Raw genomic sequence first — 14,938 nt, forward strand, 5'->3', positions numbered from 1 at the left:
TCTCCTAAAAGGACAAATCCTCTTTGGTAATGGAATTAAAACTGAAATAAAAGGAAAGACATCTGATAAAATAAGTGTTCCTGTTGATAACTCAGAGACAGTTATAGTCATACTCATCCAAATTATGCTTTTTTTATCTTTTCAAATAAATAATTGGATTATTGTTGTCTTAACCAATATAATATATGCTATTGTAATCATGGTTCTGGTTGGAGTTTTACGAAAAGGTTCTTAAGGCATCTTTATCATGGATGGCTAACATAACTCTTAAGTGTATAAACTGAGAATGTGTCAAACTGTCTGTCAAAGACAATACTTACACAGCAGCAGCAATGACCTACTTACACACAAGAAACGAGGAGAAATATATATATAGAGAGAGAGTGAAAAGCTGATTTGTCATCATGCATGAGATCGAGCAGAAAAACATGAATCTGGTCATTGTGATAAATGTGGTCCTCCACAGACTGTAGAGCTTGTGATGATAAATTGTATGGGATATGAAAGAGAAAGACTCCAGTGCAGAGAAGAATTAAAAACTCTCAGTATCAATTGCATGACATTCTGAATAAATCCTCAAAAAGTATATAAAGTTATTTTAAATGAATTAAAAGAATAATAGAATATAATGTTTAGTTAGGTTTGTTCATTTTTTTCCTTCTGCATCAACGCTTCACTCTCCATCCAGTAGGTGGTGGAAATGCATCACAAGTTGTCCATAAAGCCCCCAAAAAAGAAAGAAAGAGGAATCTGGACCTGGTTTTCTACTGAACTCACAAGTTCATTACCTCACTATCACTTTGTCTAAACAGGAACGATGATCACACTCTTTGTCGCGCTTTACTCTCTTTTTTCTCTCTGCACAGCTGGTGAGTAACATTTTGAAAACTTTCATTTAAAATAGTCAAATTTCATATTTAAATTATTTACTGACATTAAACATTAAATATTAAACACTTTTTTACAGGAAACACTTCTGACATCATGGAGCTTCATGTGAAAACAGTAAAGCGTGGAGAAAATGTAACTATGGAGTGTAACATGAGCAAGGTCAAAAACAAAGATAATTTAGCTTGGTACAGACAGAGTTTTGGAAAAGTGCCTCAGTATTTTGTAAGACTTTACGGGACTAATAGCTACAAATTTGCAGAGGGATTTAAAGATATCCGCTTCAGTATGACTGTAAATGACCAGAAGTTTGATCTCAACATTATCGGAACGAGAGAAGATGATGGAGGAGAATATTTCTGTGGAGAAGTGGAGGGAATTATAATAAAGTTCACATCTGGAACACGTCTGCAATTTGAAGGTAAACAGTTTTACTCTGATAACCTGCTAATTCCAGATCAACACTTTAACCAGAATTATGTGTACATATGCATTAAATGTTGAATATTTCACATTATTCATATTTAGTATCATTTCTGTTTATTTGCTGCTTTTCCAATTTATTCGGCTCCGGATCCAAAACAGTGCTATTTTTTGATCTTAGTCCGAGTTTTAATGCCCCGGTGTCCGGGTCTACCATTACCACACACCGCTAAAGTACACAAATCATCCAAGCTACGCGATCTCGGCTTGTTGCGCAGACAAGGCCTCCAGGCCTCGGTGTCGCCTGATGTCGCTTGACATCCGACTCCAGCAGACGACGTGGTGTGAGTTTAGAGCCTGCTGCGTCTGTGTTTTCACGGAAACGAGGCTCAGAGACAGAGCTCCAGACGCCGCCATTCAGCTGGACGGACTCGCGCCTCGTTCCGTGCTGACAGTAGACATGTAACGGTATGAACATTTCATATCACGATTATCGTGACCAGAACTATCACAGTTATCAGTGTTATCACGGTATTGTTGAAATGTGCTGAAAAATGTACAAAAAGTACTGATACACACTCTGAAATCGTTTAAACAGGTTTTATATTTGACTATATATATATAAATAAGAATGCTTTCTATGAAGGCTTAGAAAAGGCCATCTCCTACCCCTCATCCTCACCACATTCTACAGAGGGGCGATCGAGAGCATCCTCAGCAGCTCCATCACTGCCTGGTTTGAAAATTGTAGTGTCTTGGATCAAAAGACCCTGCAGCGGATAGTGCTACTGCAGCTCCGCCCCAACTGTCGTTTTACCTGTTTATAGTAATAAAAACCATTTAGTTTAGTTAGAGAACGGACGCTACAATTAAACACCGAACGCGTCTGCTCAATTCAGCATGAGCCGAACGAGTCCGAGTCTCAGCACAGATCAGCAGGAGTCCTCTTGGAAGGTTGGAAATTCTCCCGAGCGCCGTCACCACCATGTTTTCACTTTCAGAAAACAACCATGTTGCGTGCTGCGCCTGCGTCAGACTCATGCTGGGTGTGTGGACAACATTTACACTGAGTTTTACAAATCACGTAATAAAATCAGGGTTTTAATGATAATTAAATGCGACACCGTAAAACTAACCGTCTGGGAACTTTATCTTGAAACCGGTAACCATTTCATCCCTAGCCTACAGAAATGCAGCTCTGTTCAGGTCCTCCTGAGAGGTTCATATTTACGAGTTGGGATTTCCGATTACAACGTCAGGCGCGTTCAAGGTTTTGGTTAAATTCCAGAAATAAGGTCTGTGGTTTACACAATCTCCAGATATTTTCACATTTTATTCTACAACATAAAATACATCAGTAATACCACACTTATGATTTTATTAATCTTTTACGAATCTTGAAAAAGGTAGTTGCTACCAACTGGCTCAATGGGTCTAAGGAGGTTGTCAGAGACATTAAACATCAGCAAACTACAGCCTTGTGTTTACAAGGCTACCGCTCATGCTCTTGCAAACTATTCCAACTCAAATTTTTCAACTTGTAGATGAATGACTGAGCTTGAATCACATTATCAAGTTCACTGATGACACAACTGTGGTGGGTCTCCTCATCAGGAATGTCGAGTCAGCATGCAGCGAGAAGGTGCAGCAGCTAAAACACTGGTGCAGAGCAAACAACAAAACAAAAATGTTCATCAACTTCAGGAGACCACGGAGTGACCACTCTCTGCTGAACATTGACAGCTCTTCCATGTAGATCAAGAGCACCAAATTCCTTGGTGTTCACCTGGCAGAGAACCTCACCTGGTCCTTCAACATTGGCTCCATAGCCAAGAAGCCTAGCAGCATGTCTGCTTTCTAAGAAGGCTTAGAAAAGCCCATCTCCCACCCCTCATCCTCACCACATTCTACAGAGGGGCGATCGAGAGCATCCTGAGCAGCTCCATCACTGCCTGGTTTGAAAATTGTACTGTCTTGGATCAAAAGACCCTGCAGCAGATAGTGAAGACAGCTGAGAAGATCATTGAGGTCTCTCTTCCCTCTACCATAGACATTTACACCACACGTTGCATCCGCAAAGCCGCCAGCATTGTGGATGACCACACACACTCCTCACACACACTCTTCACCCGCCTGCCATCTGGAAAAATATATAGAAACACTCGGGCCTAACACAGCTGGCTAGTGATAAAGTTGCTACCAAGGCTACCATATCAACATTGAAAGGCACTGTTGGGGAAATGGAGCACGCTCTCTCCAGTTGCACCGGTGACATAGTTCACATGAAGTCTACTATCTAGTCTTTCACTGCGACCGTGACTCAATTAGAGAATAAATGTGAGGATTCGGAGTCGAGGTCATGGCGCAGTGGCGTTAGGATGGTGGGAGTTCCAGAGGGCCCTACATCTGTACAACTGATGCTGTAGCGGCCTTGTTAAAAGAAGCGTTTGGTCTGGAGAAGGAGTCGGTTTTTTGGACCGGTCCCACCGGACCCTTCAGCCGAAGCCCAAACCTGGTGAACGACCACGAGCTATTGTGTGCAGATTCCACTATCACAGTGACTGTGTTGACATTTTACGCCGTGCGAGAGAGATCCAAAAGATTAAAGTGAGGGATTTGACCATCTCCGTTTTCCCTGACTACACAGCCAAGACAGCCCGGGCCGCATTTAATGATGTTTGGCGTCAACTTCGTGGTATTGAGGGCGCTCGCTATGGAATACTTCACCCAGCTTGGCTTCGCATTACATATAACGGTGTTCAGAAGGACTTTATTTCAGCAGAGGAAGCAGGAGACTATGTTAAACTCTTGATATCGGGGTGAACTGCATCATCTACACAGCAGAGTCTTTTTCGCTCTTCTTTTATTTTTATTTTTTGCACTCGGCCTTCGAGCTCTACAGAATTCGGATTTTTATTGAAGATATTGTCGTTACATTACTCCACCTAGATTTTGTGGACTTACTCCTCTTAAAATTTACTCCTGTATTAATGTGCTTCTCTGTTTTGAGGCTCTGACTGGGTTAGAGTTTCTGCTTATTTAATTGTATTAGTGTTCTCTCCTCGGCTTTACGTGCTACACTGTTATATTATTTGTTACAAGTCTTTAAAAGGTAAGGGCATTACATTCATTACTGTGTGCAGACTGTTTCTCAGTCTTGGTAATTTTATTGGTTAGTCCAGCTTGCTCCATTTGTTTATGGAGACTTTGGGTGTGGGAGTTTGGAGGATTGTGAGAGTAAGCAGAACATGCCAATGCTTTGAAGGACGTAATGTAATTTAATTGCGAATCTGTTTTTAGAGGATTTAAACCTAACATGGTGAACAAATTATATTGTAGAATTCAGGCAGTTTTACTGGGGTTATCTCATACAGTGTAGCAAGTAATACTCTGGAAAGACCTCTGTAATATCACAGTCTAAAACTGGATTTAAAGAGAAGCAAATTAGTAAATGAATCACATGTAAATGGAAAAAAGAAAAAGAAAAAAAGAAACACTCGGGCCCTCACGGCCCGATTGTGTAACAGTTTCTTCCCCCAAGCCATTAGATTCTTCATCACCCAGAGTCGGGACTGACAACACACATACACTCATACGCTACTGAACAACACTCCACTCCCTTTGCAGTTTTTGTACTTCTCTTTTTTAAATTGTGGCTAAAACACCATGCACAAAATACTGTATTGATCTACCTGCACTCTTGCTGCTAACACTGTATTTATCGTAGTAAATACTTAGTGTCATAGTATGTTATGTTTACATTTACAGCATTTTACTATTATTATTTTATTGTTATATCTTTTTGCACTACCTGTTAGACATAATGAAACAGACTATCCAAAGTTACTATGTGATCAGAAAGATTAATTTTAGCTGCTTGTGGTCCTAGTATAAGTACTTCTGTCTTCTCCGAATTAAGTAAAAGGAAGATAAAAATCCAGTGTCTAATCTTCTTTACGCAATCCTCAACTTTATTAAGCTGCTGTCTGTTGTCTAGCTTTGCTGAAACATAAAGCTGTGTATCATCAACATAACAGTGGAAGATAACTCCATGTTTACGAATAATTTGACCTAGAGGTAGCATATATAAAGTGAAAAGCAATGGGCCTAAAACAGAACCTTGTGGAACACCAAATTTAACCTCTGTATGCGTGGAGAAGTCTCCATTTACATCTACGTACTTATAATGATCGCTCTAATAAGACCTGAGCCAGGAGAGGACTGTTCCCTTAATGCCAACAACATTTTCTAATCTATCAAGGAGAATAGTGTGATCTATAGTATCAAAAGCTGCACTAAGGTCAAGTAACACAAGCAGCAAGACATAACCCTGATCAGAGGTCAGTAGAAGGTCATTTACTACTTTAACTAACGCTGTCTCTGTGCTGTGATGAGGTCTAAATCCTGACTGATACATTTCATGAATGTTGTTCCTATGTAAGTACGAGCATAGCTGCTGTGTACAACCGTCTCTAAGATCTTGGAGGTGAATGGGAAATTTGATATTGGTCTATAGCTGGACAGTTGAGAGGGGTCAAGGTCAGGTTTTTTAATCAGGGGTTTAATAACTGCTAATTTAAATAATTTAGGTACATAGCCAGTGTTAAGGGGAGGGTTGATTATTTGTAGAATATTGCTTCTGGAATGATCTGTTTGAAGGTCTAATATTGCTATATTATTATCTACAGGGTTAGTTATAAGACTGTCTGCTTTTAAATTAATAGTCTGAATTTTTTTTTGTTTAATTTTCAATTTTGCCAATGAAAATATTCATGAAATCTTCACTGCTATATAACGATTGTGTTCCTGTTTCTGTTGTGGTTTTATTCCTAGTTAATTTTGCTTCAGTATTGAGTAAGCATCTAGGATTATTTCTGTTATCTTCAATCAGGGTGGTGAGAGAGACTGTTCTAGCAGCACTAAGAGATGTTCTGTAGTTCAGGAGGTTCTCCTTCCATGCTGTTTGAAATAATAACAATTTGGTTTGATGCCGTTTATGTTCTAATTTTCTATTTTTCTAAAGTTGTGCATTTTCATCATTTCAGGAGGCAACAATTATTTGCCTTAATCTCCAATATAATATCTGTTATTGTAATGATAGATCAGTTGGAGTTTTATGTAAAAATCAAAGAAAAGGTTTGTTTACTTTTGTTGTTGTTGTTGTTGTTGTTGTTCATAGTGTTACTGTATAAATGTGTCACCAAAATGTGAATCCTTTCTACATTTAAACTTTTATTGTTCAGTTGCTTCAAGCCATCACAATATTTCACATTATTCATATTTAGTATCATTTCTGTTTATTTGCTGCTTTTCCAATGTATTTGTAAAGGTGAAGAGATGAAACACTGTCCTACACCTGGAACGGTTAACAACAACACAGATTCTGTTACACGCCAGGATTCAAACGGCAGTGATGGAGAAGGTAAGAGTTTTGATCAAATAAACTTCCTTTCACTTTCTATAACAGAATTTTCTGTAGTTAAAACCTTTTCCTGTTAATAAATCATCCAATATTTATACAAGTTGTTCATTTTCATCATTTCAGGAGACAACTTTTGGATTATTGTCTTAACGACCTCCATTATAATATCTCTTATTGTAATCGTGTTTCTGCTTGGAGTTTTATATAAAAATCAGAGAAGATTATTATTATTTTTTTATTATTATTATTATTATTATTATTATTATTATTATTATTATTATTATTATTATTATTTATAGAGTTACTGTATTAATTTGTCACCAAAATGTGAATCCTTTCTACATTTAAACTTTTCTTATGTGTATTATTGTTCAGGTGCTTCATCAAGAAACCATCAAACTCCCACCAATCAGGTAATCCAGTCTTCTATTAATTGTGATTCTATTCTGTTAAATAAATCCACATCTGACCTACAATCCACAATGCACAGAGAATTCTAATAGACAACTATTTACACAATATGAATGTAATAATTATTTTTAGTCTTTTAATCCGCTCTGGTTTATAAACGGTTCTTGTTCTTTATTAGACTGATGCTGGCTTGATGTCTGGAACCGTTCTGCCTTGAGTTTTGCTAAGAAACCTTCATCCTCCTGAACATCCAGAGAGAAGATCCATGAAGATGTTTATGCACAAGTTAAAATAAAACGTCTAATTATTTACTCAGACACACTCACTTGTAGACAAATGTGTCATATTTTAATCAGATAAAAGCTTTTTCATTGCTGTAAGTTTTATCTCCTTTTTCACCTTCTTAATGTACTAATTTGCCTTACTTGATGGATTTTCTGCTTCACAATTTACTTAAACATTTGTTTTTGTGGACCGCTGTTCATGAATATTATAATTACTTTATATTAGCTAAAACATTTTTATCTCCAGTACATCTGTAAATGTAATACATGTTCCACTTTTTTCAGAAATACTAAGGGTCTTTAAGTGCAAGAGGGCCGAGTATAAAGACGAGTGTTAACTGCATTACTGAGATTCCACTGTTTAACCTGAAATTAATCTCCAGACACGAAATATTAAATCAGATTAAAAATGCATATTGATGACTGACGGAGTGCCAAAGAATCCTTTATTTTATTTTATTATTTTACATCATTTACATCGTGATTCGTTAACAAATTCCTCAAATGCCACTGTGTGACATCATTTTGTTCATTTCTGGTGTGTTTCTATATTAAAATCAGGAACAGTAAATGGTAAAATGGCGTACTTATATAGCGCTTTTATCCAAAGCGCTTTACACTGTGTCTCATTCACCCATTCACACACCAATTGTAGCAGAGCTGCCATGCAAGGTGCTAACTTGCCATCGGGAGCAACTTGGGGTTCAGTGTCTTCCCCATGGACACTTCGGCATGTGGAGTCATGTAGGCCAGGAATCGAACCACCAACCCTACAATTAGTAGACAACCCATTCTACCAACTGAGCCACAGCCGCCACATTAGATGTAATAGTATAGATGTACCTAATAGGTCTCTCTATTTATATTCAGAAATGTGTGTGAATGATGTTATCAATCAAAACTTTTATTACAGACTCCAGGGTGCAATTAAAATACAAGAAAATACATAAAGTGAACAGCATACATACAAAAAAAAATGAATTCATAAAAATCAGTGTGTTTTAAAGATGTACCACAGTGTAATAGTTTCTTCCCTGATGCAGTCTGATTACTCAACACCCTGCTGCCCCCAATGCACACCTGAACTACTCCAACACTTAACCCATTACGATTCAGTATCACTGCACCCCCTGCTAATTGTACAATTCTGCATCTTTTTATTTGATACTTTTTTCTGCCTATATTGCTGCTACACTACACAATAGCTTACAATTTATTGTGCAATACAACACTGTTCTGTTGTCCCAGGTTTGATTCCTCAGCAGGGAACCAACCCAGCCACTGGATGGTTTCGTGAGCCAGTGAACTCTCAGTGCAGGTCCCCAGCCCAGTTAAAATGGGATAAAAACCTGTGCTAAATCAATATAGAAGGACCAAAGATCTGCTGTGATGACCCCTAATGGGAGCAGCTGAAAAAACAACAACAACATGTGATCGTGAGAGGCACCATATGCACATCCCCATGAATACACCGCACCTTCACCTTCCAACACCTCTCTAAAACCTCATCTTGAATCAGGCATTGGTGTGTTATGGCCCTGATCCACCAATGCCTGATGCATATCCCCTTGAGTACTAACTGGCACTCTGTAGGTCAGGTCTGGTTTGGGGGACGGCAATAGAATCGCAGAGATCCCGAGCACACGACTCACATCCATCCTCAGGCACTATGCATTTTGAGACTATAATGAAACCCACAAGTGCCGATGCTCCAGATATTCATATAGCCTAAAGAAGACCAGTTTGTGCCAACATAATAGCACAAGGGCCTTCTAATGATGAATTAGCCTGTTAACATGAAAATTTAAGATTATCTAACACAATGTGCCATTGGAACACAAAAGTGATGGTTGCTGAAAATGTGCCTTTATATGTCTGTGTAGATATTCCATTAAATTCAGCTGTTAATAGTCATTTACAGCATTAACAATGTCTAGACTGTATTTCTGATCAGTCTAATGTTATTTTAATTGGAAAAAATAACGATGCTGTGCGATGCAGCGGCCACTAGGGGAGCCCAAGACCACGTTTCTACTGAAACCACAGAACCTAACAAAACACTGGAGCATATTTCATATCAATGTTTCTTCTCTGCCTCCCTTTTTCTTTTTCCTTTTTTATGTCCCACTTTTCTTTCTTTCATAACACCCTTTTTTAGTTTTGCTAGTGATGCTTTATTTATTTGTTTTCCCCTTATTTCTTTATTGTTAGACCTACTAAAAATGTTTTATATTCTAGTTCTGTTAATTTTATGTGTAGCTAAGCATGTGCTACTATCATGCAAATAAACACAAAAAACAAAAACAACACCTTTTAAGAGAAATTGGACTCACTATGCACACAAGGGGACTTTTATTGTAAAATTCCGCCTGATTTCAACCCCGGAAGTTGCCCAAACGCCGCAGATGTCTCTCCTATTATAAATTTATTATCAGAGGCTCAAAAGGAGAAAATCTTGCTGTTATAAATGTCGCTTTATCTCACTAACATCAGCAACAGTGTCACTGAGAACATGGCCGAGGAAAAGGTAAAAAGGTTTTACTTTAACTGCATGAATCCAGATCTTATTTTATTTTTATTTTATTTGTGTCTCCGGGAATTTTCAGTGATTATACAAATGTTGGATTTTCCGTATCATGTTTTATTCTGAGATTTTATAGATTTCTTTTTGTTCCTCAGACTCAACAAATGCACTGCATTAATAGATAAATAATAAATACATAAATAAATACATAAATATAGGAGAATAATCAGTAATCATTAGTCAAGACCTCATATAGTGCATATAGTACGACTGTTCTGTAAACAAATAGTATTGGAATATGGTCTCTGATTTGATATGAACTTAAATCTATTCATGTATTTGTTTGTTTCATTGTTCTTTCACCAGTGATTTCTCTCTACTTTTCCTTACTAAATTCCTTATTTCTCTTTTTTATTTCTTTCCTTCCTCACGCTTTTCTTTCTTCCCTCCCTTACTCAATCTCTCCTTTCTTTCTTTAATTATTCCTTTGTTGTAATGCAAATGTAAACACACACTGTGACTTCAGTAATATAGTTTAGTTTTAGTTTTCAGGGTTTTGCTTTAAAACAAATTGTAGTTTGTATTTAAATTAGCCCAGTTTTACTAGTGTGTGTGTGTGTGTGTGTGTGTGTGTGTGTGTGTGTGTGTGTGTGTGTGTGTGTGTGTAAATTAGGGTTATTAAAGTGTGTGTTTCGTTTCAGAGTGTGAAGAAAGAGTTTGAGTGTGTGGAACTGGGAGATCTGCAGCAGAAAGACGAGTGCGGAGAGAAAGCTCCACGCAGAGTCATTCACTTCTCCAGCGGAGAGACAATGGAGGAATACAGCACCGAGGACGAGGAAGATCACACACACACGCAGCTTGACAAAAACGACCTTTTGTCTTCAGTAGATGCGGTGTGTGTGTGTGTGTGTGTGTGTGTGTGTGTGTGTGTGTGTGGTTTGCTTTAGCGATACCCCTGCTGAAAAAAGATACAAATTGTAATGGGTTTCATTGTTATTAAGGGAATTGTATTGGTTTTAATGGATCCTGTAGGTCTCTAATGGTAATTTGTAGCCTTCTATTGGTGGCATGTTATGTCTAGTGGATACTCTTAAGGACCTATATATGTCCTTAATATGTCCTATTACCTAATGGGAACCATTTGATAATGGTTTTAATGGTCAGCTGATGGCTCGTAATGGTATTTGTAGTGGAAACCACTTGAGTTTCTATGATGGTTTATATTGGGGGTTTTGTCATCAGGGACAGTTGCATATTTCCAAATATTTTGTCTCTAGTTTAATCCAAAACCAGCTTTCACAGAACTCGCTGCTGTCACTCCGTCCTAGTCTGAAACTCGATCTTCGGGAACGTCCTGTTCATCCTGCTTCAGACTGGTGTCACGCTATACATTCGATTAAAGCAGTAACACAACGCTTATAGTATATAAAACAAGGGACCAGATGACAACACACGTATGAACACAGTCTATAGTGAACTCCACATGACTTCGGTTATAATCTGATCATTCAGCAGCAGGTTCGTGTGCAGGAGGAGTTTATCTGTGCGGAAAACATCTCAAACAACACACTTTTATTCTAAATGGAGGAATTTTTACTGACTGTTAAATCTGGGTATTCAAAATAGTCTAAATCACATGTAGGGCACAGAGAATGGATGCTTGTAGGGATTTTATTTAAAAAATGCAGTTCAAAGTAAAATGATGCCGTGTGTATTAGAAGGTAAAGTAAGATTTCACTCGATAATTTCAGCCATAGTTTCAACATCAAAGAAAACTCACTGGCCAAACTATTGTAAACTTTGTTTTATGGTGTTGAAAAGACTTTATGATCTGAGTCACTGAAAAGAAGACTTTACTGTCATTGTGCTGCTGTGCAAAACAACGAGATTATAATGAGTATAAAAGCTCTTCAGACAACAACGTAAAGCAACAATGTAAAAAAACAATAGTAAAGTAAACAAAGTGGTAGAGTAAGACAGTACGAGTTCAAATTCATATCATTTTTAAATATTAAAAGACTGTTTGACATAAAAACATTACCATGTGTTGAACCTGAGCAAAAATAATACATGGAAAAAGAATTGGGTTTTATTTTTATTTATTTATTTATTTATTTTAAAAAGAAAATCAGCAGATAAAGTTTTTTTTTTATTTTTTTTTTTTTATTCCTTCTGTATTTACAGTCGAAGCTGACATGGGGTCCGTACGTCTGGTTTCAGATGTGGAGAGCAGCTACAAACACTGTGTCAGGTAAACACATACATACACATACACACACTCTCTCTCACACACTTAATTAACATATTAAAATTTTCACAACGATTCTTTATCCACAGCCTCACTAATCACGTCACTGTTTCTCTTTTCATTATACAGCCAATAACCATTAAAATCTTCTTTTTTTCTTTTTTTTTTTAATTAATTTAGAATTTTTTAAAAAGTTTTTTGTTTAGTCATCAACCTGTAAATAGTCATGAAAATGTCTGGATTTACTTATTTTCCAGAAAGAGCATTAATTCCTTTCCTCCTCCCTTTTTTGCAGGAATAGTTAAAAACATTTGGGTTACACATGTAACTCTGTTCTCTGAGAAGTGAACAATACCTTGTGTTTAGTGTTATGCTAAACCCAACATGGAGTTCCCTTTGAAAGGGAACTTTAGTTTAGTTTTCTGGTTCAGGGAGTGATGTTTTTTTTTTCCCAACAGTGCACCACCTAGTGGTGAGATTCTACAGAAACCATGTAAAACTGTAAAAAGTCTCTGGATCATTGATTTTTAAACTTGTTGGTGTTTTATTGTGACGGCAGCGTGTGATTATGTGGGAGAGAGAATGGCCTCGTTGTTCGGCATCACATCCGCCAAATATCAGTACGCCATCGACGAGTACAGCAGAACCAACAAACAGGTAGAACCAGTAAACATATACTGATATAACATATAATTCATTTCCTTCATCACTTTTGTCTCCTTTCATTCTGTCTTTTGTGAAAGGTTATTTATCAGTTCTTCTCTCACTCACTCACTTTCTCTCTCTCTCTCTCTCTCTCTCTCTCTCTCTCTCTCTCTCTCTCTCTCTCTCTCTCTCTCTCTCTCTCTCTCTCTCTCTCTCTCGCTTTCAAAAGGAAAACAAAGCTACGGATTCTCCTGACTCAGAGGAGGCAGAGTCACATTTTGAGGAGAAACAAAAGGAGGAGATCCAGGAGCAGAGCATTGACGAGACTAACGTTGATGACACCAAGAACCTCAATGCTGTGACTCCTCCTGAACCCGTGAACCTCGACGCTGAGACACCTCCTGAACCCGTGAACCTTGACGCTGAGACTCCTCCTGAATCCGTGAACCTCGATGCTGAGACTCCTCATGAACCCGTGAACCTCGACGCTGAGACTCCTCCTGAACCCGTGAACCTCGACGCTGAGACTCCTCCTGAACCCGTGAACCTCGACGCTGAGACTCCTCCTGAACCCGTGAACCTCGACGCTGAGACTCCTCCTGAACGCGAGAACCTCGATGTTCCTGTTACTGTACAGAGCATTTAGCCACCTTCAGTTCCAGCACTGAGTTCTCCACCTGAGGTTCCACCTGCAGCACTAAACAAATCTTAACTCTTTCCTCTTTTACACGTCTTTAATAGCGTGTTTTACTTTGCTTTACCCTCATCATGGACCAAATATAAAGTTTTTAGTTGTTTTAGAGCATATTGCACTGATGTACTGAAATTTTGATGTGCTGACTTATTTATATTTATAGTACTGTTATTTATTCAGTGGTCAACGTTTACTTTAAGATCAATTGTAAAACATATCAGAAAGCCTTAATTTCCTGCAGTAAAGTTTCTACTTGTATTTATTAAATTTTTAATACTTAATATCTGTTATAATTAAGTAAAAAATGTTTTATATTTTTCTATTTAACACTGGAATAAATGTCTATATTGGGCACAATTTGAACTTTTTTAATAGTTTTATTTAATATCATTGCAGTGTGTGTTCTGTCACACTTTCAAAATTATTGGCACCCTTTTTAAAGATGGGTTTAAAGTTAAAAAAAATGTAATTAATTAATTAGCTTAATCTCACACTGAAAACATGAGAAGTCTAACCTTTTAATTAAAATGAATCTAACTTTAATATATTTTTAGCAAAAATCACATGTCAAAATTATTGGCACCCCTAGAAAGTTTTTTTTTTAAATTATTATTCTTTCCTCACTTCTTGGTTTGTTTTTGTATTTTTCTTTCTTTCGTTCTTTAATTTGTTCTTTCCTTCTTTCTGTCTCTCCTTCCTCACTTCTTTCATTCTACAGCCATAGCCATCGCACATTCCTACTAGTTTGTACTGAGGGGAATTTATAAGAATTCTTGTTTGTTTATTTATTTATTTATTTATCTATGTCAGAAATGATGCTATGAATCAGCTGTGTGGTGGTCATGTGTGTAACTGAAATGGAAGTGTGCTACTTCAGCTTTCCACCAGTTCTGCTTTTATTCTGGCGTTCAGCAGAGTAAAGAGTTGTAGGTTGGAGGATGGAGGTTGGTGGTGCTGCAGAGAGAGACGGCTCATCTACGCAGCCACACCCAAATGAGAACAAGGACGTCCTTCAGACATGATACAATACAGCATTGAGCTGGTGATGAACCGTTTCAACTTGCATCTCATATGAAAAAAAAAAAAAAAATTGAGCAGATTGATTGGATTCATTATTAAACAATTATTTTACTGTTAAACTATTGTTGGTTTACTTGCATAATCACAATATTAGAGATTTTATATACATATAAAGGTTTAATACAGCTGCAGATTACAGGTTTATATTAATGCACATGTACTAATACGTTATTGTTTCTATAGTACGTGTGTACAGCAGACGCACCACATAATGGGTGCAACTGTTGATATATTGAAATTTCTATAAGGATAAAATGTCTTTATGTAACACTGAACACTTTACTTCCATATTTGAATAAAATCTATTTACACATACCAA

General features: G+C 37.4%; 2 protein-coding genes across 2 annotated transcripts; both read left to right on the forward strand.

The window, feature by feature from the left end:
* The first annotated feature begins 716 nt into the window (after positions 1–716).
* LOC108258232 (immunoglobulin lambda variable 4-60) lies at positions 717–7,855 on the forward strand. The gene is made up of 5 exons (XM_017456757.3): positions 717–869; positions 968–1,309; positions 6,641–6,733; positions 7,109–7,146; positions 7,323–7,855. Exons 1-5 carry the CDS (start codon positions 818–820, stop codon positions 7,359–7,361), a joined length of 564 nt encoding a protein of 187 aa, XP_017312246.1. The 5' UTR covers positions 717–817; the 3' UTR covers positions 7,362–7,855.
* Positions 7,856–9,814: 1,959 nt separating this feature from the next.
* LOC108258230 (protein FAM177A1) lies at positions 9,815–13,902 on the forward strand. The gene is made up of 5 exons (XM_017456755.3): positions 9,815–9,955; positions 10,654–10,845; positions 12,137–12,203; positions 12,760–12,857; positions 13,075–13,902. The coding sequence occupies exons 1-5, from the start codon at positions 9,896–9,898 to the stop codon at positions 13,489–13,491; spliced, it is 834 nt and encodes a 277-aa protein (XP_017312244.2). The 5' UTR covers positions 9,815–9,895; the 3' UTR covers positions 13,492–13,902.
* Positions 13,903–14,938: the final 1,036 nt, after the last annotated feature.

Source organism: Ictalurus punctatus, chromosome 25 (assembly GCF_001660625.3).
Source record: "Ictalurus punctatus breed USDA103 chromosome 25, Coco_2.0, whole genome shotgun sequence".
Classification (NCBI taxonomy): Eukaryota; Metazoa; Chordata; class Actinopteri; order Siluriformes; family Ictaluridae; genus Ictalurus; species Ictalurus punctatus.